At 42.6% G+C, this 18896-nt stretch overlaps 2 protein-coding genes across 3 annotated transcripts in view; one reads left to right on the top strand and one right to left on the bottom strand.

Moving 5' to 3' along the window:
* The window catches only part of LOC131953068 (pleckstrin homology domain-containing family F member 2), a 33847-nt gene extending 32182 nt beyond the window's left edge, over window positions 1-1665 (bottom strand). Inside the window, exon 1 of the mRNA XM_059316090.1 lies at window positions 1626-1665. Coding sequence (XP_059172073.1) covers window positions 1626-1641 — 16 coding nt within the window. The 5' untranslated portion in view covers window positions 1642-1665. The remainder of the gene's footprint in view (window positions 1-1625) is intronic.
* A 2349-nt stretch (window positions 1666-4014) lies between these two features.
* LOC131953072 (uncharacterized) lies at window positions 4015-18875 on the top strand. Of its 2 annotated transcripts, XM_059316097.1 has the most exons (11): window positions 4015-4216; window positions 5035-5083; window positions 5258-5423; window positions 6944-7180; window positions 7623-7711; window positions 8154-10193; window positions 11076-11227; window positions 11892-11982; window positions 16689-17053; window positions 17684-17762; window positions 18352-18875. In XM_059316097.1, exons 2-11 carry the CDS (start codon window positions 5068-5070, stop codon window positions 18633-18635), a joined length of 3519 nt encoding a protein of 1172 aa, XP_059172080.1. In that variant the 5' UTR covers window positions 4015-4216; window positions 5035-5067; the 3' UTR covers window positions 18636-18875. The 2 variants fall into 2 exon arrangements, with proteins under 2 accessions (XP_059172080.1, XP_059172081.1); XM_059316098.1 differs by lacking the exons at window positions 16689-17053; window positions 17684-17762; window positions 18352-18875 and adding an exon at window positions 13638-14610.
* The last annotated feature ends 21 nt before the right edge of the window (window positions 18876-18896 follow it).

Here is an 18896-nt window from a genome sequence, read left to right as displayed (position 1 = left end):
TCATTTCAGTTTGCTCCATTCTTTGATCCCATCATAACAGTATTAACAGATGTGTTGCAAATTAATTAAATACGAATAGACAAAAACACCTAAACAGCTAGCATTGCCTTCAATCCAAACAAACAACTTACTATAAAGACAGTAAATGGAATCATTCTTCAACTATAATAAACTAGCTGCATTCCCGCCATGGTGTGGATATGAATATTACCTCAGATTTTACCCCAACGCTTAGACCCGTGCTTCGCTATGGTGTGGATATAACCCCAGAGTTTACCGCGCTGCACACAGGTACGGGTCACAGCATGGGGGGGGGGGGGATATTCCTTCGGCGCAATGCGCTGGTGTCGGTAGCCCTTTAGTGCGAATATGGTTATTAAATAAAATTAGTTTACAGTAAACAAAAATTGAGAGCCAATGCTCTCACGAACATCCGCCAAGACATCTCTCCTCCCCGAACAACACGTTTTCCCAGCCATCCGCGACCAGGGAGAGACTTTTAAAATCTATAGCGATGACGGACTGACACACTACCACCAGCGTTATATTATATATACCTAAATTGTGCATGAGAAAGGAGATATCATTTGGAAAACATAAAAGAGAGGAATCATATTTTAAATTAATTGTATTAACAATAGAATATTCTGATCAATGGGGTTGCCAAAATTTAGGCCTTGGTGTTAATAATAACATACTGTCCCATTTTTTTATTGCAAATTTATGTCACATATAATTGATATGAACTTAATCTTTAAATGTTATTGAAAATATCTTTATGTATAATTATTGTATATGACTTGTACAAACTTTATTATTATCATGGAGATGCTCAAATAAATAACATAAAATACATAATTATTGATCAGGGATAACATAAACACACATGTTTTAATATACTACATAAGCTTAGTCAACTTTATTGTAAAAGCTATGGGTCAAACTTGACTCAGACAAAAATTTAATTTTTAAAAGAATATTAGGGGTCTAGGCCTAATGAGTATTAATTAAATTATAGGCCTATTAATATAGGGCCAAAATTATTAATTATATAGGCCCATAGGCTACAATTTTATATTCCAATATGATTATCTAACTTTTTAAGGTGGGGTAAGTAAAATGCGAGACTTGACACTTTGAACAGCAAATATGACTAGATCTAATTATTTTTAACAGTCAGTTAAAATAAAAACTGAACAGCAGTGTGTAATGTGTAAGAATGTCAGAGAGTAGATAAGAAGAGATATTCTTGTAAAAAATAAAGTCAGTGACGACAAGTAGAATCTAGATCTAGAAAATACATATCTAGATTTAGCCTCTAGAATATAGCAAGATCTAGATCTAATCTAGTCACTGTCAATTAGAATTCAAAACAACCCCCCTCTCAACAAGTGAACATTCAACATTGAAATGAATCGGAAGCCGAAAGTTTCATAATCCTGACTTCGATTCAGCTTGACTTTGGAGAATTCATAATAATTTTATTAATTAATATTGCACAGAATACAATATTATTAAAACAGTAAATATAATGGATTTATTCATCTAATTTTAATTACTATTATATGAGGGAAAAAACTGTTTGTTTACATCGCATTCATGGGGGTGTTGTCATTTTTACTTACCAAGTCTATCGACCATCTTGATAGAATGACTCACAAACAAGTTGCCAGTTTTCCTTGCGACGTACAGCTAGAACTATGTAGTCAGGAATATAAAGTGTTTCGAGAATGCCTATAAATCAAGACTCAAGTATTATTCTAATCACTGCATTGTAAATTGTAGGCCCAAACCTGTATTAATAAAACATAATTATCAACAAAAGCTAATTTCGTTCAAAGTCAGATAAGACAATTTTTCAACATTAAGGAACGTTTAGTTTTCATATTTTGATAACATAAAGAATAGTTTTTGAAGGTTTCGTGTCATTTTAAATATTCCATTTACTTTAATTACCTAAAAAACATTTAAATTACGGTATATAAATTTAATAAACAAACAACATGTAAACAAAGTATGTTAATATACAGAAATTTAGTAAAGTCCCTACAATATTGTTGGTTCGAATACGTTTACTCTTCAGATGCAATAAAAATCAGAAAGAGGGACAACTGCGTCTAAAACAATGAAGCTAAAATAGCTAAGTTGTCTTTCTTTTACTTCTATTTTGTGTGGAATAATTTTAGATTTAGCACTAGAATAGTTTATTCTTCGGCTCAATGAAGCTCAAGGTATAATTTATTCATTCACGATTTTAATTATCAGCTTTCGTCGGCGTATGCGCTCTAGAAATAATTATCACAGCGTCGAGATATTATTAATTATATCAGTGGCGTAGCCAGGATCGTCTCAAGGGGGGGGGGGGGGGTTCCAATTTTTACCCGGGGACAAACTTTCGATTTGCACCCCCTCAAACTTTCGATTTGCACCCCCCTCAAACTTTCGATTTGCACCCCCCTCATACTTTTTATATATACCGAGGGGTCTATGGGGGGGGGGGGGTGTTATGCCCCCCTAACCCCCCTGCCTACGCCACTGAATTATATCATTAAATATGAGCTTGTTTGAAGTGTTTAACATTGCTCCATACTTTACATAATATGTTACATTGCTAACCCATGAGTTTCTGTCTGGGGCTCCCTCTCCTCCCTCCCCAAAGAACGTCTACTAACCCCCCCCCCCCCGAACGTAATAGAATGTATATATAACGTATAACCTTTTACCAGTGTGTGTCCCCCCCCCCCTTAGATAATTTAACCCCCCCCCCGCCCCAAAAAAAAAGTAAAAATAAATAAATAATAGTTTCAAGTGCCCCCCACGGAGAAAAAGTCTGAAAGAAACCCTGCCCCCCTCCCTATACATACAATTCATTATGTATCTCACTGTCTATCATACACGACTCTCCCAATAATCTAACCCAACCTCCACTCCCACACGTATACAATAAAAGTGGCGTAGGCAGGTGTAAGATCCAAATTATATCCATACACACGCACACAAACACACACACACACGCATATATATATATATATATATATATATATATATATATATATATATATATATATATATATATATATGTATATAATTCTTTTAACTAACCGATTTACAGTCAAGACAGAAGTAAGGCAGGGATGCATCTTTTTACAAAATGTATTTTTAAGGGTAATCGATAAGATTACGAAGAAGACAAACAATAACAACATTTGAATCCTTCAAAACAAGCCACCAGTGCAGTTAGTTCTTGATTTTTATCGAAGATGATGTCTACCTCCCATAACATAAACAACATCTTCAGATCTAAATTAAATATATATGTAGAGGTCTCTAAAGAATGGCTTAAAACAGAAGTGCAACAGGGGTTTTCCATAGCAGGACCTGCCCATCCAGCAAAATGGAGAAGATATTACGAGAACCAACAAGATATTTTGGAAGCGTTGATCAACAAAGACAGGGGAACAGACGATGCATCATCGAGGCCAGATTAGCCTTTAACTCTCAACGCCCTGATCATACAGAGCAATATTAGGATCTACAAGACTGAAGTAAATGCAGTACTTCTCAGAGAACTGGAAGGTTCCAAAATCATATCAAGAAATGACAAACTTTTACAAACAAAAGCGTACGACGCATCTACAAAATAAGTTTCTTCCAGACATATCTTCGGGTAGCTACGCCCCTCCCCCTCCCCCCGAAGTAAGTCTACCGCCCCCCCCCCCCCTGAACGAAATGAAATGTATATAGAAAATATATATACTTTTAACAGTGTCCACCACCCCCCCCCACATGAAAATTTAGTCCGCCCCTCCCCCTCCCCCTCCCCAAAATTTTCAAGCCCCCCCCCCCCCCCAGGAGAAAAAAGTCTGGAAGAAACACTGCAAGGCAACATCTCATACACAAAGACTGTTAGTTTTGTCAATAAAAATAAACGCTAAAAAACCCCCCACAAATATTAATGACGCAATATTGCAACAAAATTAGTTTTCTAAATCAAACTTGTTGCCGCGCAGTGAAGAGCGCGCTTCCGGTATTCAGTTATGGATGTTTCAAATGTGTGAGACGTGGTTACATCAACACCATCAAACAGCAAAGTCCCACAGTAAACCATCAACGCTTGGGCCCCCAACCGCTCCACACCCCCAGCATGCACGGCACGTGCCGATGACGTAGTCATATTATCTTTCTGGTTCTACCAGATATTTAAAAACTATCTTAGGTAAAAAGCTGACAGTTTTGTAGTGTCCTAACCTAATCTTTAATAAACTTGTCATATTTACTAGTCTTAGATTCATTGTTTTTGGAGTGTAAGTGTATAGAAGACAAGAAGTACGTACATTTAGCGTGCATGTTGATGTTGTTCGTTGGTTTGCGAAAGATTTGTCCAATCCCATTTTTTTAATGCCAGTAGGATTTAAAAAGCGAAAAGAAGATACTTCATAGCTTCTTGATCTAAATTTTCCGTGGATCTCCTCACTAGCTCTATGTTAAGCTTGATTACATCCGAATTGAGGCAGGTACTCAGCAAAGGCTGTGTGAACTCGACGCGTCATACACGTTAGCGTCCGTTACCAATGCCGCTAGAAAAAAGCCATCCCATAATATTTATAATATAATATACCTGTTAAGTATACTATTCTTTTGTACTTGCCAGTTAATCTTACAATCTGTTATATCCGATGCACCAAAAGACTAACGATACTGTAATAAAAAATATGTCTATCAGCGATAGTATCGTCAGCTCTAAGGGTAGAATAAAGAGTAGTCAAATGTTATGTGACCGAATCAGAGGCGTAGCGAGGGGGGGGGGGGGCGCGGGGGGGGGGGGGGGACATATGTCCCCGGGCGCCGACCTCAGGGGGGGGGGGGCGCCAAATTGAAAGTTTGAGGGGGGGGGGTGCAAATGAAAAGTTCGAGGGGGGTGCAAATCGAAAGTTTGTCCCCGGGCGCCGGGAAGGGTCGCTACGCCTCGGGACCGAATGGTAGACTTACCTACTTGTCATGTTTTCGAAAGCTAACCAACATTTTAAATTCCAGGCTTATCGTCTTCGTGAGTAGCACCAGTCAGCCATGGGCAAGAAGAAAAGTAGGTCAAGACTTTTAACATAAAAATACTTTTAAAAGTAGTAGAAAACAAACCCTTATATCACATCACTAACAACCCTCCCCCCAAATCCGTTTGTGACGTCACAAAACCAACTCTCCCTGTATGCACATCATTTAACGCCCTGCACCCCTCCCCCCCCCTGTATTACTACAGAAAGAGATTACGACGACGATGACATCCAGCGGGGAGTCACCCCCATACCTCCACTCAACAACATCCTCATCGATCTAACGACCTTGACCAACGATGAGGCGGCGGCGCTGGAGAAACTCATCAGCAAAGATGAGGACGAGATGGCGCAGCTCGACGATACGGTCGCGTGAGTTGGTCGGACACGGTCGTCAGGTGGTCGGGTATGGTCGTCAGGTGGTCGGGCACGGTCGGGAGGTGGTCGGGTACGGTCGTGAGGTGGTCGAACATGGGCGTGAGATGGTCGGGTACGGTCGTGAGGTGGTCGGGTACGGTCGTGAGTTGGCCGGACAAGGTCGCGTGAGTTGGTCGGACACGGTCGTCAGGTGGTCGGGTATGGTCGTCAGGTGGTCGGGCACGGTCGTGAGGTGGTCGGACACGGTCGTGAGGTGGTCGGGTACGGTCGGGAGGTGGTCGGGTACGGTCGTGAGTTGGCCGGACACGGTCGTGAGTTGGTCGGACACGGTCGTGAGGTGGTCGAACATGGGCGTGAGATGGTCGGGTACGGTCGTGAGGTGGTCGGGTACGGTCGTGAGTTGGCCGGACAAGGTCGCGTGAGTTGGTCGGACACGGTCGTCAGGTGGTCGGGTATGGTCGTCAGGTGGTCGGGCACGGTCGTGAGGTGGTCGGACACGGTCGTGAGGTGGTCGGGTACGGTCGGGAGGTGGTCGGGTACGGTCGTGAGTTGGCCGGACACGGTCGTGAGTTGGTCGGACACGGTCGTGAGGTGGTCGAACATGGGCGTGAGATGGTCGGGTACGGTCGTGAGGTGGTCGGGTACGGTCGTGAGTTGGCCGGACACGGTCGCGTGAGTTGGTCGGACGCGGTCGTGAGATGGTCGCACATGGGCGTGAGGTGGTAGGCACGGTCGTGAGGTGGTCGGGTACGGTCGTGAGGTGGTCGGGTACGGTCGTGAGTTGGCCGGACACGGTCGTGAGTTGGTCGGACACGGTCGTGAGGTGGTCGAACATGGGCGTGAGATGGTCGGGTACGGTCGTGAGGTGGTCGGGTACGGTCGTGAGGTGGTCGGGTACGGTCGTGAGTTGGCCGGACACGGTCGTCAGGTGGTCGGGTATGGTCGTCAGGTGGTCGGGCACGGTCGTGAGGTGGTCGAACATAGGCGTGAGATGGTCGGGTACGGTCGTGAGGTGGTCAGGTACGGTCGTCAGGTGGTCGGGTACGGTCGTCAGGTGGTCGGGTACGGTCGTCAGGTGGTCGAACATGGGCGTGAGGTGGTCGGGTACGGTCGTGAGGTGGTCGGGCACGGTCGTGAGGTGGTCGGGCTGTTTGTTGTGTTTGGTTGGGCTGTGTGTTATAGCACAGTACAGACCTGTCCGGCATGACATCAAATGACATCAGACCTTTTTCTTCCAGACCTGTCCGGCATGACATGAAATGACATCAGACCTTTTTCTTCCAGACCTGTCCGGCATGACATCAAATGACATCAGACCTTTTTCTTCCAGACCTCTCTGCCATGACATCAAATGACATCAGACCTTTTTCTTCCAGACCTGTCCGGCATGACATGAAATGACATCAGACCTTTTTCTTCCAGACCTGTCCGGCATGACATGAAATGACATCAGACCTTTTTCTTCCAGACCTGTCCGGCATGACATCAAATGACATCAGACCTTTTTCTTCCAGACCTGTCCGGCATGACATCGAGATGATCAAGCTGTGGACCAGGAATGACAAGAACGAGAAACCGGACATCTCGTACATGTGCATCCGGTGCCGGAGGCCGATCAGGTTCTGGAAGTACTGGATTCCGCTGCCGGACTGGGGGACGCGGTGCATGGTCTGCAAGCACCGCGTCTGTTGGAGGTGTCGCTACAAGCAGAAAAACGGCAAATACATGTGTGTCCTCTGCCTTAAATGCAGGTTTGTTGGCCAGATTTTTCCACATATAGCAACTAGGTTTATTTCTTAAAAATAGTTATCAAGATTATGATCTTCTAATTTTTAGAATTTTAAAACAGTTCTATGTAAAAATGACTTACCAAGTTACTAAAAAAGTTATAGCTCCATGGTTTCTATCTCCTACCTTCTAATAAAAAACAAAACAAAAAAAAATAATAATCAAAATAAAAATAAAATTGTTAAGTTAAATTGAAACATATTAAAAGTTTGTTTACAGTTGATGTTCAGATTTTTTTCACCCGCTACCAAAAACAACTTCAACCGTTTTTATACAACCTCCAGCGAAGTACACATAATTAGCGAAGTACTCTCCCCTCCCTTTCACAAAAGTCACATCCGTCACCAAATCAGCCAATTTGGCAATGTATTTTATGAGTGTGTGTGTATGTTTCTGTATTTACAGAGAAGAGAAACATCTAACAGGGGAGTGGCATAACGCAGGTTGTGGTCTTCACGGCACAGACTTGGTGAAAATTTCTCTTCAATCCAACGGTCAGTTGCTGACCTGTAGCCTTGACCTCTTCTACCCATAGACCTATTCTGACCGTTCTTGATTTTTTTTTACCTAAAGACGATTTCGGACATTCAACCTTGACATTCTCTACCCAATGACAAGCTTCGTCCTTGACCTCTTTTACTAAAATAAAAATACGATTCCTGACCTTCAGCCAACTACTACCTGAAGACAAGTTTCTGAGACTCTGCCTTGACCTCTTGTTCACATTGACGACCTGCTTCTTTGTGTAAAATTGAATGGATGCTAAAAAGTGTTTTAGTGTATAAATGCGTTTAAGATTACATGAGAAAAATTTATCCCAACAGATTAATCTAGATAAATATTACAATCCACAATTTTTTTTATTTATTCGTTTTAAGTTTTAGATTTACATTTAATTCTGTATCAGCTAGATCGGACTTCCGCTTTCGTTTTCAGGGCCCGGTACGGTGAGGTCAAAAGGTATCAAATCGTTTTTCGGTATGTTGCCCTCCAGTGGTTCGGCATCTAAAAAGAAGAGCAGCACTAGCGTCAAACCTAAGGTTAGAAGCAAGAAAGGGAAGAAAAAGGGGAAGAAAAAAGGAAAGAAAAAGGGCAAAAAGAAGGGGAAAGGTAAAAAAGATAAAAAGAAAAAGGGCGGCAAGGACAAGAAGAAAGGCAAGAAGAAAGGTGGGAAGAAAGATAAAAAGGGCAAGAAAAAGAAGGATAAAAATAAATCGAAGAATGCGGCTGAGAAAATGGCGGATAAAAATGTATCGCGTAAAAACTCAAAGGAAACCGAAGAGGAAGGGAAGGAAAAGGTAGACATAGAAGAGAAAAAAGACGTTGAGTTACTGCGCGAAAGTAGTCCCTCACTTAACAGCCAATCGGAAGCGAATGTTTTCACGGATAAAATTATATCCGCGGCCGTGCTCGAGAGATACCAGAGAATCTACGGTCCCATAGAGACCTCTGGGGACTACTTCCGGTTGTCGGGCATGAGCAGGCATCGGATGTTGAGATACACTCACAAACGCATCGCTAAATACCCGGAGAGGCCAACCCGTCTTAGAGACTCGGGGAATCAATACGAGGGTTGTCAAATCTCACCAGACGTGGGAAACCCCAACTCTAAAAGGATGCGAATCAAAGATGCCACCTCGCAGGCAGATAGTTTAAAGAAAACTGGTGGACTACAAGAGACGTTTGGGAAGACATCACACAACCTCGAGGCACCGGAAGCTCGGAGGAAATCCCAACATGCTCCGCGATCACCGTCTTTAATGCGCATGTCACAAACTGACCAGCCTCGTGCTCAGCATTTAAACAAGTGCTCCAACAAGAAATCCTCGTCTCCTGATACCATACGAGACAGGTCCTGTAGTAAAACTCGGGCTCAAGACAAACGTCCACTGGACAAGCACTGGGTCAGTAAACATCCTGCATCAGAAGGTTCCTCGTCCGGGAGGCAACATAGTCACGAGCGACGGCACTCAGAAGACAGGATACGAGAAGAGAACTTGCCAAGGAGGCGCTACAGCAGTTTACAAGAACGGAAACGGCCGAGTAATCCCGATGATAATAACTTAACCAACCAGTACGCAGCGAAGTCGCTTGAACGTCGGGCACAGCGGGAGGATCTAGGTAAACAAAGACTGGCGGAATATTTTCTCCGCCACTCAAATCAATCGTTCGAGCCAGCCAGAGAGCCGTTGAAGTCATTAGCCAATGAAAACTTCCAACGCAAACGGGACGCGACGTTCATCAAACGGCCGCAAGCTGAAAGCTACTCCACTTCAGAAACTGAAGGAACGAGGACGAAGAGAGAGCAGCATCGGGCACGTGACCACCGCTCCCTAAGCGAGAACCAACGCAAGCCAAAAATAGATTTTCAGCACGTCTCCCAGAGAAGCCCAGCGGGCAGAGCCGACCAGCCTGACCCGACCATACACCGCACTGAAGAGGGGATCCTTTCGAGAAAACGCGGACCCGATATACGATACACACGCCATTCATCAGAACGGAACAATTCTCCGAAAATTCCAAAATTCTCCCTGCCCGACCGCGTCAAGGAAACCCACAACCATTCCAAGGTCAATGATTGGCGCGTGGAACCGGAGAATTCTTCTGGTGACAGTACCAGCATTCTCTCCTCGTCCCCCTCTGGCGACCACCCAACGGAGAACACGACGGACGGGAAGATCAAACACAGCAGATTGTCCCAGCTACGAGCCTTGTTGTCGCCCAAAAGAATTTTCCGGAAAAAAAGTCGCAAAAAATCGGAGAAAAACGCCGAAGAAAAAAACAACTCTGACATTTTAGCACCAAACATGGACACGTCCTCCGACTCCATCTCCCGGGATTTGTTGTGTAGGGACGCCAGGCTAGGCCGTGGGGCGGACAACTTTGGAGGCTCGTACAAGTCCAGGAACAGCTCAGGGAACCAGGTCACTAGGGATGACCTGAATTACAACTTTCAACCCAAAACCAAAGAAAAAGGTAAGCATTTTAACACTGTATCACTCTACAGTTTCATCACTTCTTGAGTCTATTGATCGCTAACACGAGACTCCGGAGTTTGTTGTACATTTAGAAAGTGTCTGACGTAGAATCCACAGTGTGGACACGAAGACGCCATGACTAATGACCTTGACCGCAGTCACTACACCTAGCGTTTTGGTAGCTGTACAATCTCATTACAATCCTAGGGTGATTAGACATAGTTTAATGACAATACTTATTGATTGAATGTAATTCATCACACATTAATGACGTATGTTTTATAAAATACTAAACCAATACTAAAGATAGTGACACTCGTTCGTTAGAAGTTCTCGCTGCCAAATTATAGGCTGCATTTGTGTTTTTACAAGTATTGGTCAATCGCTCAACTACACGTTACTTACTAATGCTGGCTTAATAAAAGCCCCTGACCAACGTAACGTAGTGTGTAGCAGCGGTGGCCTTATCATAAGGCTCTAAAGGTAGCGAATAGCAAAGATAGCAAGAAGCTAGGGCTTCGGAGATATTAAATACACAAGATAGTAGTGTATTGATAGTTAAAGATATCGACCAGCAAAGACTAGGTAGCAAGTAGCAAAGTCATTACAGGTAGCCAGTTACAAAGACTCTTTATGTAGCCAGTAGCAAAGACTCTTTAGGTAGCCAGTAGCAAAGACTCTTTAGGTAGCCAGTAGCAAAGACTCTTTAGGTAGCCAGTAGCAAAGACTCTTTAGGTAGCCAGTAGCAAAGACTCTTTAGGTAGCCAGTAGCAAAGACTCTTTAGGTAGCCAGTAGAAAAGACTCTTTAGGTAGCCAGTAGCTAAGACTCTAAGTAGCCAGTAGCTAAGGCTCAACCATGTTTTCATGTCGTGTTTACAGAGGGTGCCGCCGAAAGTGACGACAAGGGCAAAGGTCACCGCAAGAAGAAACACAAGCACAAGGCCGACAGCCGCAAAAGCCAGCAGATGAAGGGCCGAAAGTCCGTCATGCTCGACACAACATCCGACATGGAGGGCATCCAATCCGCACTCGTACGCTTCATGTTTATAGATCCACGATGTATATTTTAGTACATAGCCAATCCCTTCTAAAATTACTTAGTAACCGTGCACCAGCGTCACGGGGCGGGGGCGGTGGGTGACAGCCGCACCGGGTGACACCAGCCAAGGGGTGACATAACAACGAAATGTAACACATTTTAATGAGAAAGTCTACTCATTAAAGGTTCTTTTAGGCAAAGGGTGACACACTTAGAGATAGGGGTGACACCTAGTTGCTTAGAGTAGAGTATATCTTATGGCCTTTGATATAGTTGTTGGTGGGGGTGGGGGTGACACCAAGTTGCTTATATAAAAATATCTCTGACTGTCTGTCTCTCTGTCTGTCTCTCCCTCTGTCTGTCTCTCCCTCTCTCTCTCTCTCTTTATATATATATATATATATATATATATATATATATATATATATATATATATATATATATATATATATAATGATAAGTCGCGGTTTACGGGAAATATACGATGTACTAAGCAACCATACAGTTTACTTTGAAAATGTTATATCAGTGTATTATTGCATTATAATATGTGCACACCCTCTAAGAGTTTGTAGAGATAAATGAATGAAATGATTACCGTGGCCGAATGCTGTCCCCTACATGTGTACTAACTGCCTTATCCCCCTTATATTCAGGATGCGGTCAAGAAACGAACCACCGAACTCTCCCAGCCTGGGGAACTGCAAGTCAAGGCATCGGGCATTAACCAGCAGGCATCTACCACAGGTAACCCACTTCTGTACGGGTCGCACGGGTACTCTGTGGGTAACGCGGGTCCCTGAGTGGGTGGCATAGGTACTTTGTATTACTGGTACCTCATGGGCAACGGGTGTAGGCTGTTAAAACAGGCATAGATACTTTGTATTACTGGTACCTCATGGGCAACGGGTGTAGGCTTTTAATACAGGCATAGATACTTTGTATTACGGGTACCTCATGGGCAACGGGTGTAGGCTTTTAATACAGGCATAGATACTTTGTATTACGGGTACCTCATGGGCAACGGGTGTAGGCTATTAATACAGTTGCTTACAGTTACTACGCGTTTCTTATGAGTACACGGATTACCTTTAAGGTACCCGGTACCTTATGGGTACCCCGAGTACTAAAATACCCCCCGGTTTGCCTAATACTGGTACATAGTGGATACTAACGGTATCGAGTACTTTTAGTACCTTTATGAGTACCTATGGTACCTCATGGGTACTTAAGGCACCTTCTTACATGAGTACCAAGGGTGCCTTGTGGGTTTTTAAGTGTACACAAATGGGTAATGCAATTATCATAATGAAATCTTTGAACACCGCAGCGAAAATCTGCAAATCGCCACACGATAATTCGATGCTGTGCTGTGTTGGCTAGTTCAATGCTAAATTCCTTGTCTAGTAGATAGAGCCTCTAAGTGTGCGTGTGTTGTTTTTTTTGGGAGGGGGGGAGGTAAAAGAACATAAACATATTCTAATGAACTTAAAGCGATACTCACTTAGTTTCGTGGATTTTGTTTTGTCATGTCTGATTCATGCTATGAGTTTGTTTCAACATGACATGTTGTTGTTTTGTCAGTGTTAGTTACTCTTGTCATGTTCGATCCTTCTGAGAGTGTATTCTGTTGGTATTATTCTCACTTTTCACTCTAAGTCTAATGGTAGGTGTTCTAAGAGTATTTTATCTGTGCACGAGAACACTACCAACGATTGCATTTATGTATTTATAATTCTTTTATCTCGAATCGAGTCCTTTGTGCTTCCTCCATAATTTTATTTTCATTTTCTTATATTTTATAGCTTAAACATAGACACAAACGTAACAAAAAAAATTAATAATAGGCCTATAGAGAATAGATAAAACTGCAATAAAAAAAAGCAAAAGGTTGCATCAATTCTTATTGAATTATGCAGTGAGGCGCTCTTTACTTTTTGTACGTCTTTATAGAAAAACCAAATTACTGGTTTTCATCATTATACAGTGGTCTTCTTAACCCTTCTAAATTTCGATGCGTTTATTTCTTGTAACTTTTTTTTACAATAGTTTTCACTTAATTTTTTTTCTTCTGGAAAAATCGACGTGAATTATAATATTTGTAAACACCGGATATTTAGATTTTAAAGTGTTCAATGCTTTTTATTTGGTTATATGCCACGTTTTTTTTTAATTTAAAAAAAAAGGACCTTTCATCGTATAATGTAGGCTGATCCGATTCTAGACTGCGAAATTCTAGACTGCATAAAAAACAACTTAATAACGCCTTCTAGTTTTCTACACGAACTGAACGCCAGCCTGGCCACACTAAACCAAATAATGTGTTCAGGTTTAGCAGTTGAAATCTTTTAGCGCAAGCGAAAAAACTTATGAGGAACATAATAAGTTTTTTCTTCCCATAGGCCTACCAGCACCAGCACCAGTACCAGTAGCAGTAGCACCAGACCCCGAACTGGTTACGCTTGAGCCGGTGGTGGTAGATGGGGTGGAGAAGTTAATGGTTGTTAAAAAAACCGAGAGTAAGGCGTCACAAACGGAGGGAAAGAGGAAAAAATTAAGAGCAATGCTTTGTCCATGGTGCAAGATGACAGTCGAGTATGGGATGAAACTCTAGGACAATCGCAAAGGAAGAATTTTCCGGATCAGTCTACGATTACAGGATGAGGGTCCACTTCACTTCGATTATATATATATATATATATATATATATATATATATATATATATATATATATATATATATATAGTTTCATTTTTAACTGTATATTTTAATTACCGCTACTCCTAGTCTCAGTTGACATTATTTTTTTCAAATCCCCGTAATTTTTTGACGAGAGTAAATACTAGTCTAACTTGACTACACACGTTTACTAACGCCAAAGACAGATCATGGCCATCTTGAATCCAGAAACTGTGTTAGGTTGTTTGTTTTGATATACGTTTGTAGTGTTAGGGTTGATTAGACGTGTGTAGCGAGTTAGTTCTTACTAAACGTGTATAAACGGGTGTGCTAGGTTTGAATAGATGTGTGTAGCGTGTGAATTCTGTATAGACGTGTGTTGACGGGTGCGCTAGGTTTCACAAACGGCTGCGGAGATAAAAAGCAAGATGTAAAACTCTGTCGAAGATCAGACTCCCATAGAAAGACTGGCCTACGTACTGCAGACTTGTCAGCATCGCTGGACTGTCTGCAAGCACACCTCAGGGACGATATTACATCCATCACAATCACCTACCACTACGATTATAATATTTGTCCATATCATAACATAGGTATCGTTCATCTCTTTACTGGTTATATCCGACGATTTGTTTTGCTCGTACATAACAAGCTCGATTCTTGTTTGAATGTGTCCTATACACTCTTCCACCCTCCCCCCCCCCCCAACATCCCAAGCATATCTACGCTTTCTTTAATAAATCTTTCAGAAGTCAAACAGTCATCAAGACAATTTATTTCATTTGTTTTTACAATTTAAATTGACAAAAAAATGTGCTTGAGAATTTTTAAAATCAAATTTTGTTTTGTGTAAAATATTGTTGCCTGTGTCATTCTTCCATCTTTTTATATGCACCAACCCATGTTCAAATTGTCGAGATAGCTGTAACATGATTGGGAAAAATAAAATAAAATATATGTATTATAGATCTAGAAGTATATCAAACTTTGACTTTATTTATTTGCAAGTTTGTTAAAAGAAAGTATGATTAGGTCATTTGGCAGTGGCGTAGACATGACCGGAGAGGGGGGGGTGTCGCTTTATGTCTACAGTCTTAGAATATTGAATGGCATACAAACGGCAAGTGTAACGAAATAGAAAATTTATATTTTAACTTTAACGAGTGTACGCCTCCACACGTCACCACATATCCAAACGCCACCCAACAACTGAACCGCAACATCGCACACCCTACAAACAAAACCCTACACCTACAATATACACACTACAACAAACGCCCAAGACCCACATTCCTGCACGTCATGATCAGAGTTTCTTCCAGGCATGTCTTCGGGGAGGGGGGCTCCGTCCCCGAAGGAAGTCTACCGCATCCCCCCCCCGAACGAAATGTAATATATATATAGAAGAAAATATACTTTTAACAGTGACCCCCCCCCCCACGAAAATTTCAAGTGCCCCCCCCCCCCACTCCCCGGAGAAAAAAGTCTGGAAGAAACACTGGTCATGATACACAACCCACACCTCGAGTATTTGATATTGTAAACATTGAAAGCGACATGACCGTGCCGCCACCAACAGCTGTAATATATTGTGAGGTAGGTTTAGTGGGGGGGGGGGGGGGTCCATGTGGTTTAGGGTCTCAGCTTCTAATCAGTGTTTCTTCCAGACTTTTTTCTCCGGGGGGTGGGGGCACTTGAAATTTTCGGGGGGGGGGGGGGGGCGGACACTGTCAAATGTAGGCCTATATATTTTCTATATAAATTATAAAAAATTCATTTCATTCGGGGGGGGGGGGGGGGGAGGGGGGGGGGGGCGGTAGACTTTTGCTGAGCCCCCGAAGAGATGCCTGGAATAAACTCTGCTTCTAATACCCCCCCCCCCGCCTACGCCAATGTTTTGACCTACTTTACTGTGTGGTTTTTTTTTCATGAATAGATCTTTTTATGGTGTGTTTTTTTTAAAAATGGTTTCAAAGTGTGGATTTTTTTACACTTTTCGAGGCAGGAAATAATTATCCAGCCTACTTCTCAGCAGCATGGTTATACTGTGGGATAAATAGTTCTAACTGATTTTTAAAAGAAAAGTTATGCAGTTTAAAAAAAAAGATACGTTGAAAGAATGGACATATTTTTTTTTAAATAAAAAAAAAATGGTTTAAACTAAAAATTATTTTTAGACTAATTTTGCTTTCTTTTTATTAGTCGAATTCATTTTGAAAATATTCAAATATTATCGTCGTTCGAGAATTACATTTTTTTCACATATCCAGACGTTTCCATTGCGGACGTTTGAGGGGTCGTCCATAAATGACGTCACACTCGTAAGGGGGGGGGGGGGGGCGTCCGTAATTTTGTGACGGTGTGTGGAGAGGGGGAGGGGGGTTCAGATGGTTCGACGTCACACTTTTGCATTATAAAAAAGCAATGTTAGTAAACGAATTTTAGACGTTATTTCGCGTTTTAGAAAACTGTTTTAATAAATTGTAATAGGAATTGATTAATATACTATATGTTGACATAGTTCAGACATGATTTTGGAAAAATATCGATGTTTTAAAAAAATTCAACAACAATTTTGAGAGGGGGGGGGGTTGTAGGCTTAGTTGTGAGGTGTGGGGGGGGGGGGGAGGTAAAATTGTCCAAAAAAGCGTGACGTCATTTATGGATGACCCCTTAGATTTTCAAAGGCTTGACACGCCGAAAAAGAAAAAAAAAGAAAATTTCGAAACTTCTTTAGAGAGGACACATTTTTTTTTCTTCTCTCAAATTTTTAGACACGTCGTATGAAAGACGAAAACATTCCAAGAAGCATACGAAAGTCCGCCCGTCGATGTCCATTTCAAGGGGAGCAAATCGCCCTTCAATGACCACGACAAGGCCATTAGTCCGCCCTTCATCGTCCATGACTAGGCCACCAGCTCGCCCTTCAATGACCACGACAAGGCCATTAGTCCGCCCTTCATCGTCCATGACTAGGCCATCAGCGCGCCATTCAATGACCATGACAAGGCCATTAGTCCGCCCTTCATCGTCCATGACTAGGCCATCAGCGCGCCCTTCAATGTCTCTTTCAATGGGAGCCCAGTCTCAGATATTCAATGGAAGAGATTATCCTGACAATGATTTTAACTCAGAGAAAGTAAGTTTTTGACAGTTGGGGTGGACGGGTGGATGAATGCTTTCTCTAATGGGAGGGGGAGCAGTGGCGTAGCGAGGGGGGGTGCGGACCGCACCGGGTGACACCAGTTAGGGGGGGTGACAGCAAATCGAAAGTTTAAGGGGGGATGCAAATCGAAAGTTTGAGGGGGGGGGGTCGAAAATTGAAAGTTTCTCTACGCCTCTGGGGGGTGACATCATTAAGCGCCGTACAGGGTGACACCCGACCTCGCTACGCCACTGGTGGGGAGCTAGTATTATAGTCGTGTGTTAGCTTTTCTGACAGTGAGTTTTGTTGTTTTTATATCGATGGAAAAGGGGGGGGGGGGGTCTGCTTTAGCTGACTGCATGAATTCTTGTGTCCAGCATTTGTTATGTGTGTCCAGACTTTTTTCTGCCTTTCTGCCTACACTGCTAAAAAATCTGGAAAGTTTTGTGTGGGAAGTGCGTCAAGAAAACATGAAAAAAAAAAATTATTTTTTTTTATTTATAAAATAGTTTTTATTTTTTAATTTTAAACAACAGGATTGAATAGGATTTTTTGTTTCATTTAAAGGTCAGATTTTAAAATGATACATTGTGAAAATTTGAATACGATCTTTTATTTTAAAAGTTTGTGGAAAAGGAAGCACCGCCACGGAGACATGAGGAGCCATTGTCGAGGTTTATTTCAGACAAGGCGTCTTTAGCTTGTAAGTATATCTTTGGTATCTGCAATTATGGCACAGGGATCTTTTGTGTACGTCGGGGATCATTCATGTGTGTCAGGGATAATTTATGTATGAAAAGGATCGTTTATGTGGCACAGGGATCGTAGATGTATGCCACATGGCATGCAGAGGCGTAGCAATGGGTGGGGGGGGGGGGGCAGGGGGGACATATGTCCCCGGGCGCCGACCTTAGGGGGCGCCAAAATGGGTTGGAAAAAGTAATCGAAAGTTTGAGGGGGGTGCAAATCGAAAGTTTGAGTGGGGGGGGGGGGGGTGCAAATCAAAAGTTTGAGGGGGGGGGGGGTTGCAAATCGAAAGTTGCGCCGGGAAAGGTCGATAGGGACCATTTATGTATGACGGGCATTATTCATGTACGACAGGGATCATTCACGTATTATGGGGATCGTTCATGTATGAATATTTAAAATTGTTATGGTGAAATACGATTAAATATAGCAATTAAATTGTAACGGCATTTCACCATACTAAATTTTGTATCCCCCCTGCGGAGCCTTAAATTCTTAAAACAAAAAAAAAAATTGAGCTAACCCAGTTGTATGTGTCTGACCAGCGATCGTTGGCGCCGCCCAGTCTCAAGTCACCATAGCTGCAGCCCCGTCGGCGCCTTCACTCCCGCCACCACCCCCACCTCCACCACCCTCTGTCGCTCCCGCCCCCGCCCCTCCACCGCCACCCCCAAAGAAGAAAGGCAAGAAAGGCGAGCCGGAGATCATCGAGAAGCCCCCAGTGGAGACTGCCAGCAAGGAGTCGCAGACCGAGAACAAGAAAAGCAAGCTCCGCTCCATGTTCTGTCCTTTCTGCCGCCTGGCCGTGGAGTACGGCTTTGAGTACTGAGACGTCTCACGGATCAGGCAAACGGAGAACTTCAAACCACGCACTCGGGGAAAAAAGAGCCAAAAAAAAATGGAAGAAAAGCTGTAATTATTTTAAGTAGGCCTTTTACTTTAGGTGAAGAATATATTTAGTATACCAAAAAATTTGGCTCTAAGATAGGATTGGGATCTTAACTATTATTTGGTATTCTCCTAAATGGGCTGTCAGCAGTAGGATAAATTGCATTGTATATATATATATATATATATATATATATATATA

Source organism: Physella acuta, unplaced genomic scaffold (genome assembly GCF_028476545.2).
Source record: "Physella acuta isolate Inbredline_101_S28 unplaced genomic scaffold, ASM2847654v3 ptg000904l, whole genome shotgun sequence".
NCBI lineage: Eukaryota > Metazoa > Mollusca > Gastropoda > Physidae > Physella > Physella acuta.
Note: the sequence above shows the minus strand (reverse complement) of the source record. Positions and strands in the feature narration are given on the sequence as shown.